Here is a 13,794-nt window from a genome sequence, read left to right as displayed (position 1 = left end):
ACAGGCATGTGTCACCACACTTGACTATCAACTGCCCTTGATAAACAGAACACAGCCCAGGTTTGTGCCCGCTGTCCCCAAAGGCGATGTTTATCACAGCAAGCTGAAAGACTGCAGGAGAGGTGATAACAGGCCAGCAGGAAGACCCTCTACCACAGGGATGGGCAGAGCCTGGCAGTGAGCCTCCTGGCATGAATCCAGGGGTTGTGAGTTACAAATGAGAGGAGCAAAAGTTAGCATGTGGACTTAAGAATCGCTCCTATACTGAACTGTTTGCCAGGGTTTTTCATAAAGCCCCCAAGAGTCATGCACAAGGTCATGCTGACCTTCAGGCAGGCACTAGATCAGCTTGTTAAGAATGACAGCAGAGGGGCTGGAGAGATGGCTCAGTGGTTAAGAGCACCGACTGTTCTTCCAGAGGTCCTGAGTTCAATTCCCAGCAACCACATGGTGGCTCACAACCATCCGTAACGAGATCTGACACCTTCTTCTGGTGTCTGAAGACAGCTACAGTGTACTTACACATATAATAATAATAATAAAGTGACAAGAGAGCAGCGAGGCCATGCCATGGAAGAGACTGACTTCCTAGATCTAGCTTATTTAGACACTACTTTGTGTAGACAGACATGCATAGAATCACAAAAATCAAAATATTTATTTTGTTTTCTTGCACACAACACTTAAAACATTCCTATTACAGCAGTCCTGCTCTCTGGGAGCTTACAGTCTCGGAAACAGTCAATGTGAATGCAGACCCAGTGAGTAAGGCATTACATCAAATGCAGACCTGTTGTTTGGATGCATCTTCTGGGGTGGCTAGAAAGGGCAGGTGCAAGATTCAATGACAGGATGTACACCCTGCCTCACGCTCCTGATTCTAATAAGGAGCCCGAGCCCACGGCCTGAAGGGGAGTTTGGGACAAGCCTGCCATGGGGCAGTGAAGAAACTTTCTGATGGATGCTGAGGAGTTCCATTCGTGGGCAATGGGGTGTTGAGTATTCTTCCATCTTGGCCTTCAGTTAGTACCTAGGATCTGTAACTCTGTGGACAGTCATCCTTCACCCAGCTTTAGAGAAATTCCAGTGGAACAACTGCTTCTTGAAGCAAACTTAAGACTTGCTTTGGAAATACAAAATTCTAATTATTAGGTAGTTATAACAACAGCAATAGCAATGCCTACTGCATCAGGATGGTGAGAGAGATGTTAAACACTAAGAGAGATGTTAAAACACTAAGCTGTCTGGGATCAAAGACAGGCAGGGAAAAGTAGGGCAGGGGCTAAAGACACTCAGCCTTCCCACAGAAGAAAGGAGACATATAAATAAAATAAACACAAAGGCTGGGCATTAAAGTTCAAGAGGATGGGACTTAAGCTTACCTCTGTTCTGCACTAACAGCATTCTCTGGCAACCTAGTTCAGGGATCTCAAGTTTAGGATTTGCAGTAGACAAAAGCTGAAGCTACTCTGAAGAACCACATCAAAGTGCGGTGACTCTTGGTTTCAGATTCATAGCACCTTCTTCTCACCTCAGTGATAAGGCCCCATTCCTGATAGTTTATGCTTTATTTTTAGGGTGTTAGGGCTTAAACACAGGGCCTGACATAGGCTAGGCAAGTGATCCCCATCAGAGCTGTGCCTCAGCCCCTGGAAGGTGTTTTACAGCAGCTCATCTGGAGATTCTAGAGAGCACCAGGGTCACCACAAGTGGTTTCTGTATTCCCCTGGGTTTATTATTCCTTGGCTTCTATTTGCACCGTAGTGTTAGTGTTGGGATGTCAGTACCTGGCATTCACATGCGGGGCTTAAAAACCAGCACAGCAGAATGAACTAAGAGAAAGCAAAGGGCTAAAGTTAATTTCTAAGATCTTTAGACTCCATCCAGTAGACTTAAAACCTTTTCTTGGTTCAAAGTCACCAAAGTACACATTCCTTGTTCTCCAATATGTAATTGGCACGTACAGAGGAGAAAGTACAAATTTCAAAACTGAAACACTGGGCCAACAAGACAGCAGGTTTGTTTCTTCTGCTCTGAGGCACAACTGGATCTAGCACCAAAGAGGGCAGGATTTAACAGACCAGCACAGGAAGACTCACACAGAAGAGGTAGTTTGGGAACAAGCCTGCATGTAGATTAATTATTAACAGAATATCCAATGAGATTCTTTGTTGAGAAAGGGTTTTTTGGCCATTGTAATCTATGTAAATCCCCGTAAATAATAAAGATGGTTAAGTAGCGGATGGGGACCTACATAGTGTGCACTGAGCACAATCTGGCTTTCGGCAGACCATGCCCCATGTCTCTCCAAAGGTTTTTGCCTTTCTGGCCTTTTGACTGGCTGACTCACAGCAGAGCAAAGGTCTCTTGGCCTTCAGATAACTTCCAAGGAACCTTCGATCTTTAAAAGTCAAGACTTCAGGCATTGGTGGTGCACGCCTTTAAGCCCAGCACTTGGGAGGCAGAGGCAGGCAGATTTCTGAGTTGGAGGCCAGCCTGGTCTACAGAGTGAGTTCCAGAACAGCCAGTGCTACACAGAGAAACCCTGTCTCTCAAAAAAACCAAAAAGAAAAAAAAAAGTCAGGACTAGAGACTTCATATATGCTGGTAAGTGTACGTTGGCTGGAATCCCACACACTGCATGTGAGTACACAGAAAGCATGTTTGGAGCTGAATAAATGTTTGTGGAATGATTAAGTATCAACCAGCAGCATTTAGATGTGACATATACCCAGGACACACCACCTACCAACCAGCAATTCAGATGTCCATGCCTGATACCAGGTAGTCCCACCCCGTCCCTTCTAGGCGCAACTTTGCTAGTTTAATGCAGAGACTCTTAAGGTCATCCTCTGGACTGTTGTAGAAACATCACCTAGGAACTTAGAAATGCCAAATGTGGTGGTTCTGGGGTTGAGGTCCACCTCGTAGTGTCTTAACAAGCCTTCTGGGTGACTCTGAAGCACTGTAAAGTTTGAAAATTGGTTTCATAGTACACACATAAAAACAATACAAACTCTTATTCAGTTGGGACAAACCAAGGCACTGAGCCAAAGTAAAATACTAATGGTTTTATTTAACAATCTCTATTTCTGTTGTCTTAAATTGATTGTCCTGTTTTTGTTGATTGGCAAGTTCATTCTAATCAAATGTTAAGTAGGAACACAGGTTGACGACTGAGCGGCCATACAGACTCAGACTCCAGGCCTATGTTTAGTCCCTACCCACTCTGCACACACTACACGGGTTTCGGGGTAACACGTCACTCCTGGAAGAGGCACATGTGTTTTCCACTCACTGAGTTAAGACTGGAGCTTATTTCTAATGTGAAATTTAAGTTCCAGTTGGATGAGATGTCCCCAATTTGCCATCAATCCTGTTACAATCGTTTTTCATCATTGACCCAGAATCCCACCTATCAGATACACATATTATCTGTTTAAAACAAAATGTACCCCACTCCCCCCACCAAAAAAAAAAAAACCAAACAAAAAAAACTAAAACAAAACAAAATAAAAAACAGAAAAGTAAAAAGAAGCAGATAACCAAATCATTAACTAGGAAGCTACCTAGATTAGATAAGGCTCAGGATGATGAGGGAGAAGACAGCTCACAGGTGACTTCTTAAGAGAAAAGTCAATTTCATCTTATTAGAAAAACCACTACTCAGAGACTGTCAGCTAGGCCTCTATTCAGTAGATGTGTGTGTGTGTATAAAGAGACAGGAGAGAGAAGGGATGATTGGAAAGGGAATTATATCTTCCAGTCCCAATTAATAAGGCCATACGTGGAGTCTGATGCTAATGGCAATGCTCTGTGATGTCCACCACCACCGCCTTCTTCCAGCTGAAGAGAAAGTATCCTGTCCCAGCCCCGGCCGCTACTGCAATGCAGAGGTACCCGTTGTAGGTCATGAAGATGAGCATGAGGAAGTAGCTGATGACGACCTGGATGATGTGCAGCACCGTCTGCAGGAGGTGTGGGAAGCTCAGCATCTGCTGCCTGGGGACAGAGAGAGGACTCAGCCGGGAGTCTGCAGGCCGGGAGCAGCCAGGGCTGTCAGCATAGCCTCAACTGGACAGCAACAGGGTTATCCTGGAAACTCAGGAGTGTGGTGTGTGTGTGTGCCTGTGTGTGTGTGTGTGTGTGTCTGTGTGTGGGGTGTGTGTGTGTGTGCCTGTGCGTGTGTGCCTGTGTGTGGGATATGTGTGTGTGCGCGTGTGCCTGTGTGTACCTGTGTGTGTGTGTGGTGTGTGCCTGTGTGTGTGTGTGCGCGCGTGTGTGCCTGTGCGCGCGTGTGTGCCTGTGTGTGTGTGCCTGTGTGTGTGGTGTGTGCCTGTGTGTGTGTGTGTGTGCGCGTGCACGCGCTATCTATTAAGAACTTTTGATTTTCCTTGAGACAGAGTCTCATGAGCCCAAGTTGGTCTCAAATTCACTGTGTAGCCAAGGATAGCCTTGAATTCTGATCCTCCAGCCTTCTCCCAATGCTGGGACTCCAGTCATCCATCCTGTCTGATTAAATTTAATTTTTTGTTTGTTTGTTTCTTTTGGATTTGGTTTTTTTCGAGACAGGTTTTCTCTGTACAGCTCTGGCTGTCCTGGAACTCTCTCTGTAGACCAGGCTGGCCTCGAACTCAGAAATCTGCCTGCCTCTGCCTCCCAGAGTGCTGGGATTATAGGCGTGCGCCACCACTGCCCAGCTAAATTTAATTTTTCACAGGAAGGAATCAATCATATTCTACCTTTCTTTTATATCTTAACTATGAAGTCTTAAAATGTCCATTACTATATAGCAAATATTTTAGAAGCTAGATACTGTTAAACTTCTTTCAAAGTGACACTTGCAACATAGAACAAACATGTTTGTGCCTTTCCAGGATCCCAAATACCATAACCTACGGCCTGGACCTTCTAAAGTTATTTAGAATCACTAACTCCAGAAGAAAGCATACTTGCTTTATTACATTATTAAGCGCACTCTAGAATGTTCCTTTGGATCTGTTCCATCCTCTTACCCTACAGTTTTGTGTGTTTCCATAAGGATGGTCCCATTTGGTCCCGGGACAGGCATGGAATTGTAGCGAATGCTGACTTGAGACTTTCGAAGCAGACCCTCCCGGGCGATCTTGAGTCCTTCATAAAACATTGCTAGTAAAAACACTGCCACGAAAGCTCCAGCCATTTCTGAGGACAAAAATGACAGGACAGGGGAGGGGAGAGGAGGGGAGGAAGAGAGAGAAGGTATAGTCAAATTGTTAGCATACTGCTGGGCACATTGACACAGGCCTGTGATCCCAGTGCTCAGGAGGCTGTGACAGAAGATGATGAGTTCACAGTTAGCATGTGCTAAATGGCAAGGGACTATCTCAAACAAAACCACACAGAAAAAGCATTAGGCTCAGTTTGTGAGTAAACTGAGTGGTTGCGATTCTACCCATGTGGTGGAGCTGAGCCATTAAGGAAAATCAATGTGTCTGCTCGTGATCCTACTTCTGATTATATCCAAGCACATCATCCAGAACACTGAAAGAAGGAAGAGCCAACTGTTGTTTTATTGTTTAACAGGGTTTTGTTGTGTAGCCCAGGTTAAACTTGACCTGGAGATTCTTCTGCCTCAGCCTTCTGAGCTATGGGATTAAAGGTACACACTATCACACCAGCTAAAACAATCTGCTTTTACAGGTGCTGCTTATATATTTTGAATAAGTATTTTAAGGGATTATGCATATATAGCTAAGCATTGATAAGATGTATGTATTTATAGTGTATTTATATAACACACTAATAGGACTAATGCTTTCTCTTCCTCTCCAAAAAGCAAATTGGTTTATTTCCAAAATAAGTTTGGTACCCAATGCTTTAAGTGACTATTAAACTCATGCAATTGCAGCTTAAATGTAAAGCATACCAACATATGATAGATACAGAAAGGTAAGTGACAGCTACCTGAAAATGACATTCGGTTCTGATATGCCAATCATCAGGAGTATAGAAACCATCATTTGATGCAGCAGAGAGAGCACTGGTTTAGAGAAAGTTCTAAAAAGTATGGTCCTTGTTTTAGCTCTGAGATACTAACTGTGATTCAGGGCATGCCATTCCTACTACATGAGGGTTAGGTTTATCTGTAAACAGGCAGTTATGAGATTAACACTTTTGTGTTGGAGATAGCATCTATGCAGTCCTGGCTACCTTTGAACTCTCTATGAAGACTAGGCTGGCCTTGAACGCAAAAGATCTTCCTGCCTCTGCCTCTCAACTGCTGGGATTAAAGGTGTGTGCTCACAAACTTGGCAAGATCAACAGTTTTTAACCTAGGGTTACACTGTGATATTTGAATATGCTTATAGTCTGAGACCTAGGATCAGTAACTTAGCAAACAAGAAAAGGACTGAAAAGGATCTTTATCTGGCATTTTAATTTTATTTTAGTGCTCCAGAGCATATATATTAATCTAAGGAAGCTCACTGGAGGATCAAAACTGTATTGCCTCTTCTACCCAAGGACTAGGAACTGTGATGGTTATGTGCACAGTCACACAGACCCAGTGACAGGACAGAGAAGTGCTGGCTTTCCAAATCTACATCATCATCTCTCATGACACTGTCATCTTCAGAGGTTATCTGATAGTTGGTTACTCACCCCCAGGTGTGTTGATTACCAAACCGGGAAACAATAGGTCCACATTCTTAAAGCCAAAGTAGAAGGTCATAGGCTGCCAGAAAACCAAACAAGTCAGTTAGAGAAGACTGAGGATCCTAATGGGGATGCTCTAAGTCACTTAGAACATTTCAAAGTAACACGGCTGAATAAGAAGAAATACTTGAAGGCTTTACCACCTCGGCACTAAGAACGCACCCCCACCCTCCACCCCCAATCTCATGTCTTTCTCTCTTTTCTACCCGAACCACAAACACTAGAATTTAAGTCAGGAAAGGGTGAATTTCAAAAGGATTAGGGGAGAAAGAATTCTAGAAAATGTTGGTTCTGGTGTCACTCTGTAACAAGCCTGCCACATGAACACTGGCAAGTCACTGGACGCGCCTGGGGATCTGCTGTGGCTCTCCTCGAGTGACCCTTACCATCATCATCATGCCGTCCCCTCCGCCGTGGGAGTGTGAGGCTGTGGTGGCCGGGTGATGGTGAGGTGGCATGGTGATGTTGTCCTCCATGTGCTCCATCTCCATATGGTGCATCCCCATATGGTGTGTCCCCATGGGGCCGGAAGGATCCAGTTTTCCAGAAAAAGATGAGATTCAGTGGAAAAGTCTTTCAAGAAAAAACAATTATATATTAAGAACATAGAATTTTCTTGATAAATACTTTATACAGAATTTTGCCCAACAAAAGCTCTCCTAGATGCAGAGCAACTTGGACTACTGAGGATCACATTTGAGAAAAAGGACCAAGGGCTTGTCCTGAAGGCTGGAGATACCCATTCCTTACTGCAGAATTATTCCTCTAATACGCAGATTTAATGTGTGTTTAATTCAAGGTAGAAAAAACCATCCCCTTCAGATGGCAGGAAATAGATAATTTGTAATAATGTATAAGTGTAAGCCATTAACAAAATGTAATTGCTCTGAGGCTGTTTAGTCATAGACAACAGTAGATAAAAAGCCAAGACTTCAGATAAGTCTCCTAATTGGGGTGGTCTGTGTTTAACCAGGATGTTCAGATTCCGCTTAGGCTTGGAGGATAATCAACTTTGAGCTCATTTAAATCTGGAGAAAGGTCTGTTGCTGCCTCAGGCAAAGAGTGTGCCCAGACTTCAGAGACAGTTTCAGTTGCACCAGGACATTAGAGTTAAGAACATGAAAACAAGGTATAAATTAGATGAATATATTAAATTAGGTTTGGACACTGTGTATTCAGCCTTGTATCTTGCATCACATTGATGCTTTTTTGCAAAGGTCAACATGGGTCAAGAGGCAGTAACTCCTATGGTTGCTGTGGAGGCTGGGGACTGGGGAGTTGGGACATATGCACAGAGGGAGATTTTTATAAAATCTGTCTTTCTTTTTTTGGTTTGTTAAGACAAGGTTTCTCTGTGTAGTCCTGGCTGACCTGGAACTCGCTCTGTAGACCAGGCTAACCTCAAAATCAGCCTCTCATGTGTGTGTTCCCTTCCCTCTCCCCCACTTTTGTTTTGTTGTTTTATTTATTGTACGTGTATGACTATTTTGCCTACATGTATGAATGTGTATCATTTGTGTGCAGTGCCCATGGAGGCCAGAAGAGGGTGCTGGATCCCCTGGAATTAGAGTTACAGATACAAGTTAGCCACCATGTGGAGTCTGGGAATGGAACCTGGGTCTTCTGCAAAACCAGCAAGTCTGCTTAGCCTCTAAGCCATCTGCCTACCTCCTCAAATCCCTTTATGTGTCCCCCTACTCCAGTATGTAGAAGAAATTAAAAATAGGAGCAGGGCGTGATGGTATACACCTGTAACCTCAGCACTCCGGTTGAGGGAGACAGAGTCTGAGTTTGAGACAATCGTTTGCTACACTGTGAGACCTTGTCTCAAAAAAGTAAAAAAAAAAAAATTCTGACTAGGTATCCATGGACTCAAGTCTATGTATGCTTTTGATTACTCATCAATCAAGCTTCTCCCAAGGTCCAAAGTCGGAGCTAAGTAGTAGTAATCTACAGCAAGTAAAGCAAAGTACCTGATAAGGAGAGAAGCAGTGAGGTGAACAGAATAATCTCACGACGTAACAGCACTATGAGGAGACAAGCAGCAGCGTGACATCGCTGAGATGTACAGGGATGCTCCCCAAGCAGACCCTTCTCACCCAGGAGGCCACGAGTTGAATCAAGAGCACAGATGTGCAGTCTCCCCTCTCCCCATGACTCTACGGCAGGGCAGCAGGCTTACTAAGCAGGCACAATTCTATCACACAGGCAAGTTCACTCTCAAGTCCAGTCACTGTCATGCTAGACCCTACATTATCATTATAGACTTGACAATGTATCTGGTCCCCTTAACACCATTGTTATGGCATTAAGTGGTTTTGCTCATGAACATTTTATAATAAACAGCAAATAACAAAATATAATAGTGAGCCCACGAGTGTCAACAATGGGACCATGGGCCAGCAGTCAGCAGTTTTCCTTTAAAAAGGAATGGTGGGATTATTGGTTATAACTTACGGTTCTGAAACAAAGAAATGAAATGGAATCAGGATAAAAGGAACCAGAATGTACAAACTCACAAACAGACAAGACAAATTTTATTTTCTTCCAGTACAAGGCTGGAAGCGATAACAGAAAAGCACCAAAGATAATTTCATTCCATGTTATCAACAGGAATCCAGGCCATGGAGAGGCAGTGAGCATTTTATTGGGTGCTGTTATTTCTATGAGGCCGAGGGAGATAAAGAAATGAACCAGACAGCCTTCCCTTAGAGACGAAGAGCTGAAGAGCTGAAGAAGTGGAGCACACACTCATGACGTACTCTTTAAAAGCAGGAACACAGCAACACAAGCTACTTGAGCCCCACGTGTACCCTTGATTTCTTCAAACTCTGCCAACACTGTTTATAGTAATAATACTTGAAGACCTGGCAGTTTCCTTTTGTTTAAGCCCATGTTCCAATTAGAGAGATCTATTCAATGGTAAACTTTATCAAACACTCGTCAGACAGCCCAGTGGCCTAGGAATTCACACATTTACATGTTCACAGCTCAAGAAAAGCTTTAAACTATGCGCCTGCTCTGTAGCATAGTGTGTGCAGGGAGCATTCCACACTCACGTACACCATGGAAGAAAGCAGGAAGACAATCTGCTTGTTTTTCTTGTACTGGACAATGGACTTCTGTAATGGGAACCTTCTGCAAGGCTTGCCCAGTGGTGCCCGAGTAGGGAGATACACATGAGCAGAAACCAACATACAGTGTAGCTCAAACTGCAGCTTGAAGTCCTAGTGCTCACTAAGCTTACTCTGAGGATTGTAGCTCTGTGATACATCGTTTGCTTAGCATGTGTGAGGGCTCTGCGTCTGACCCTAACTGAAGGGGTGAGATCACGAAAGATCCGACAGAAATATGTCAAACCAAGTTTATAAAATTATACAATATATAATATTAATGTATAGCAGGAATAACTTAGAAATTATTTATGAAAACATAATAAATAAGGCCTGGAGTTATAGCTCAGTGGCTGGACACTTGCCTAGCACAAGTGAGGCCCTGTGATCAATCAGCAGCATGGCAATTTATTTATTTATTTATTTATTTATTTATTTATTTATTTATTATCTTTTATTGTATGGATTTTTTGCCTTACATACATGTCTGTTCACTAAGTGTGTGCCTAGTCACTGTGGAGGTCAGAAGAGAGTATCAGATCCTCTGGAACAGGAGCTATTGATAGATGATTATGAGCCACTGTGTGGGTAATCGAACTTGGGTCCTAAACAAGAGCAGCCAGTGATTTAAACTACTGAGCTACCACTCTAGTCATCTGAAATTTTAGATCATAATAAGTAAATGCTAGTTAATATTTTTTTCTGTCAATTTAGCTTTTCAGTGATGTGTCATGTCTGGTAACTGACACACACTATCTATCTATCTATCTATCTATCTATCTATCCATCCATCCATCCATCCACCCACCCACTTATCTATCAAATTAGATTCACACACACACACACACACACACACACACACACACACACACACACACACCTCAAACATACTTAACCCATTCTCTGTACAACAGAAATTCTATTCATAGGAGGAAATTAGTATTGTTGGTTTTTCAGTGATACCTTTAGGTTGACCCAAACTTAGTTCATTCTAGAACAAAAATGGATACTGACAGAATAAAGAATAAAGAATAAGTCAGAACCCAGAGGCCCATCAAACTGGCTCAGTTCACAGTCTGAATGGTTCAACCTCACAGCAGCCTGGAGCTGTTCTGTTTGACTTACTTTTGCTTCTCAAACTTCATGGCAACCTGCTGTCTAAGAACTCCTTTCTGTAACTGAACTCCACCCTTACCACCTCTTTCTAAGAACCCGGTTCAAGGTTCACAAAGTAGCGCAATTAGTGAACCCAGCAGTGATGAGTACGAGGTGGAACTTAAAATCTCTGCAATAAAGCAATTACCCAATGGGTTTTGTTTGAACACTCTATGGGTATATGGCATCCCACACTAAAACTGAACAGACCCTTTGCTCCTTATGTGCTGTCACTTCATCAGGTTCACACATTTTTTTTATAATGAAGAACTAACAAAATATGGATAGAACTGAAAAACAAAAATCCTGACTCTTAACTTCCAATCTCATAAAAACCCATTTGCAATACTGTTATATTACTGGGCTTCGTTTTTGTTTTTGTTTTGTTTTGTTTTGTTTTTTGGATTTGGTGTTTTTTGAGACAGGGTTTCACTGTATAGCCCTGGCTGTCCTGGAACTCACTCTATAGACCAGGATGGCCTTGAACTCAGAAATCCGCCCGCCTCTGCCTCCCAAAGTGCTGGAATTATAGGCTTGCGCCGCCGCCGGCCACCACCACCACCACCCAGCTACTGGGCTTCTTATAAGTAGGTAGAAAGAGTGGATATACTGTACTTTGATTTACATTGTTGCCCACTGAGATTAAGCTAGTGTTCTTTTAATAGGATTCAAGTGGGGCCCATATTAGAAAATCCCCTTTGATTTGGAAAATGCAGTAAAGGAACCTAACAGTAGAGCAGGCAGTAGAAGTTCCTAAAGCTCCTAGTGTAGATAACTTGTACTTGTATGGGAATACAAAACAGTCTAAGTAAGAACTGACAAAACATAAAACAAAACAGCAGATTTTAAGGAACCTGGTGCATACAACAGCTAAGACATCTCTTTGTCCTCAGCTCAAGAGCGTCTTATCTGTAGAGGTGCCTGACCTTGGTCCTGCCCCTCGAAGGATCCTATCCGGTGGAGAAATGGCACACATCGCAATGTAGAGTCTGCACTGAATGTTCGGGAGCCTGGTGTTCTTCCTGCTTTCTGCATCTTAGCATTTGTATTCATACAAACTGCTCTCATTCTATTATAATACATTCAGTCTACCCTTAATAACGATTGATTGGAAAAAAACAGTTTCCCCTCTCTTCTTTAACCAAGACTCACCTAAAAGATCCACTTGAGGCAGGTTGAGGCAGGTCATGGTACAGACCTGCAAACCCAGCACTTGGGAAACAGGTCACAAGTTTCAGGACAGCCTGAGCTACAGAAGGAGACCCAGTCCCCAAAAGCCAAACCAAGCCAAGTAAAACAAAATGCTTAAAAAACCAGACTTCAGAAGTCCTTGAATCTCTAGCAAAATAAAAATGAATTTGCAGACAGAAGCCAGAACATCAACAAGAAAGCCAAATCCTCATGTACTGTGAGCGTCAACACTCACTGTACTTCTAACAGGTGAGCTCTAAGCTTCACATTCTTTTATTTTCCTGGTATTACATAAGGCCCTCCTCCTAGCCCAGGCGGACGTAATCTAGAGTCTTGGACACTTCTGGAGACTGCCTAGGTCTTTCCCAACTTCCGTGATAAGGGGATAAAGAAGGCTTTTATTCTTAAAATTATAAGGGTTAAGTTTACTTTTATACACAAAGGAAACTTTCCTGCTTTGGGCAAAGAACAGGTATGAGAAACTCAAGGTCAAACATTAAAGCACAACCGTCAGGGACTCTTACTTATGGACTATGCTCACATGATCGAGTGCGCAGTCTGCCTGCACTGATACTACCTTTTGATGACCGACCTGTACAGGGCTAGTAGATAGTCTGAGTCCTGACCAGATTCTCTGTTTCAAGTAATTTCAAAACTTCCTTGTATGAGGGATCATCTACTCTCTCACAGTTCACCTTTGAGGATGACTACAGGCAGCGTTCCTATGGCTAAACTGCAAAATGTCTGATGGCTTTATGAAAATCACGACCCCCCCCCCCAAGCTTTACACTTTTTAAAAAGCTTCCTAATGAGCTGATCCTGGAGTGTTTCATGCTCTTAATCCTGGCACTTGGGAGGCAGAGGTAGGCAGATCTTTCTAAATTGGAGGCTAGCCTGGTCTACATAGTGAGTTTCCCCTGCCCCAAAAGTCCAAGTGAAACAAGGCTTCAGTTTGACCCTCTACCTTTTTGCTCAAAAAGGAATCATCTATATATCCTCACCTACTTCTCTTCACAGCACTGGTTAGGTTGGGCTAACAATTGATTTAGTGAATCTCTGCAGATTTTCAATGATTACTATCATTATGCTAGTTTCTCTTTCTTTACCACATGTCATAAGAAGCATGTGATACTTCAGACAGTTACTGCAGTCCCTGGAAGCACTTTTCATGGGAGGCAACCAGGTTGGGCCACTGTACACATTCACACAGCAGCAGACTTCATGTCGTTGAATTACTCATACATTAGACTCCCAGGCTGCATCAAAAGGAACCCACCACCAGACACATAAAGGGAAAAACTACTTCAAACAATTAGACTTAAGAGCGTTCATTTATGAGAGCTGCCAATAATCTAGGCAAACAAGAAATGCTGCATGGATTGACAAGTTTTTAAAATCATAAAACAGCAGCTATCAATTAGTGGCTCTTCCTCCTGGAGGCTGTTGGCTAGGAATATATATTCAGCAGGACAGTAATTCAGCTGCCCTGAGACTCCAAATCTAATTCTGTCTGTAGATAGAAAACCTGTGATCTGATTCTAATCACAAAAACACAAAAAAGCACCCTGTTTCTGGCTGAAGGTCACCTTCTTGTGTCCTGAGTTTCATCAGCCGACATCACTCCGGGACCTTATTAAGC

General features: G+C 43.0%; 1 protein-coding gene across 1 annotated transcript in view; it reads right to left on the bottom strand.

Moving 5' to 3' along the window:
* Window positions 1-634: 634 nt before the first annotated feature.
* The window catches only part of Slc31a1 (solute carrier family 31 member 1), a 30,500-nt gene continuing 17,340 nt past the window's right edge, over window positions 635-13,794 (bottom strand). Inside the window, exons 2-5 of the mRNA XM_052176581.1 lie at window positions 7,083-7,269; window positions 6,643-6,715; window positions 5,016-5,184; window positions 635-4,002 (exon numbers count right to left, since the gene is read on the bottom strand). Of these exons, the coding sequence (XP_052032541.1) occupies window positions 3,801-4,002; window positions 5,016-5,184; window positions 6,643-6,715; window positions 7,083-7,217 (579 nt within the window). The 5' untranslated portion in view covers window positions 7,218-7,269 and the 3' untranslated portion in view covers window positions 635-3,800. The remainder of the gene's footprint in view (window positions 4,003-5,015; window positions 5,185-6,642; window positions 6,716-7,082; window positions 7,270-13,794) is intronic.

The sequence above is a fragment of the Apodemus sylvaticus genome, chromosome 3 (genome assembly GCF_947179515.1).
Source record: "Apodemus sylvaticus chromosome 3, mApoSyl1.1, whole genome shotgun sequence".
In the NCBI taxonomy this organism is placed as follows: Eukaryota; Metazoa; Chordata; class Mammalia; order Rodentia; family Muridae; genus Apodemus; species Apodemus sylvaticus.
Note: the sequence above shows the minus strand (reverse complement) of the source record. Positions and strands in the feature narration are given on the sequence as shown.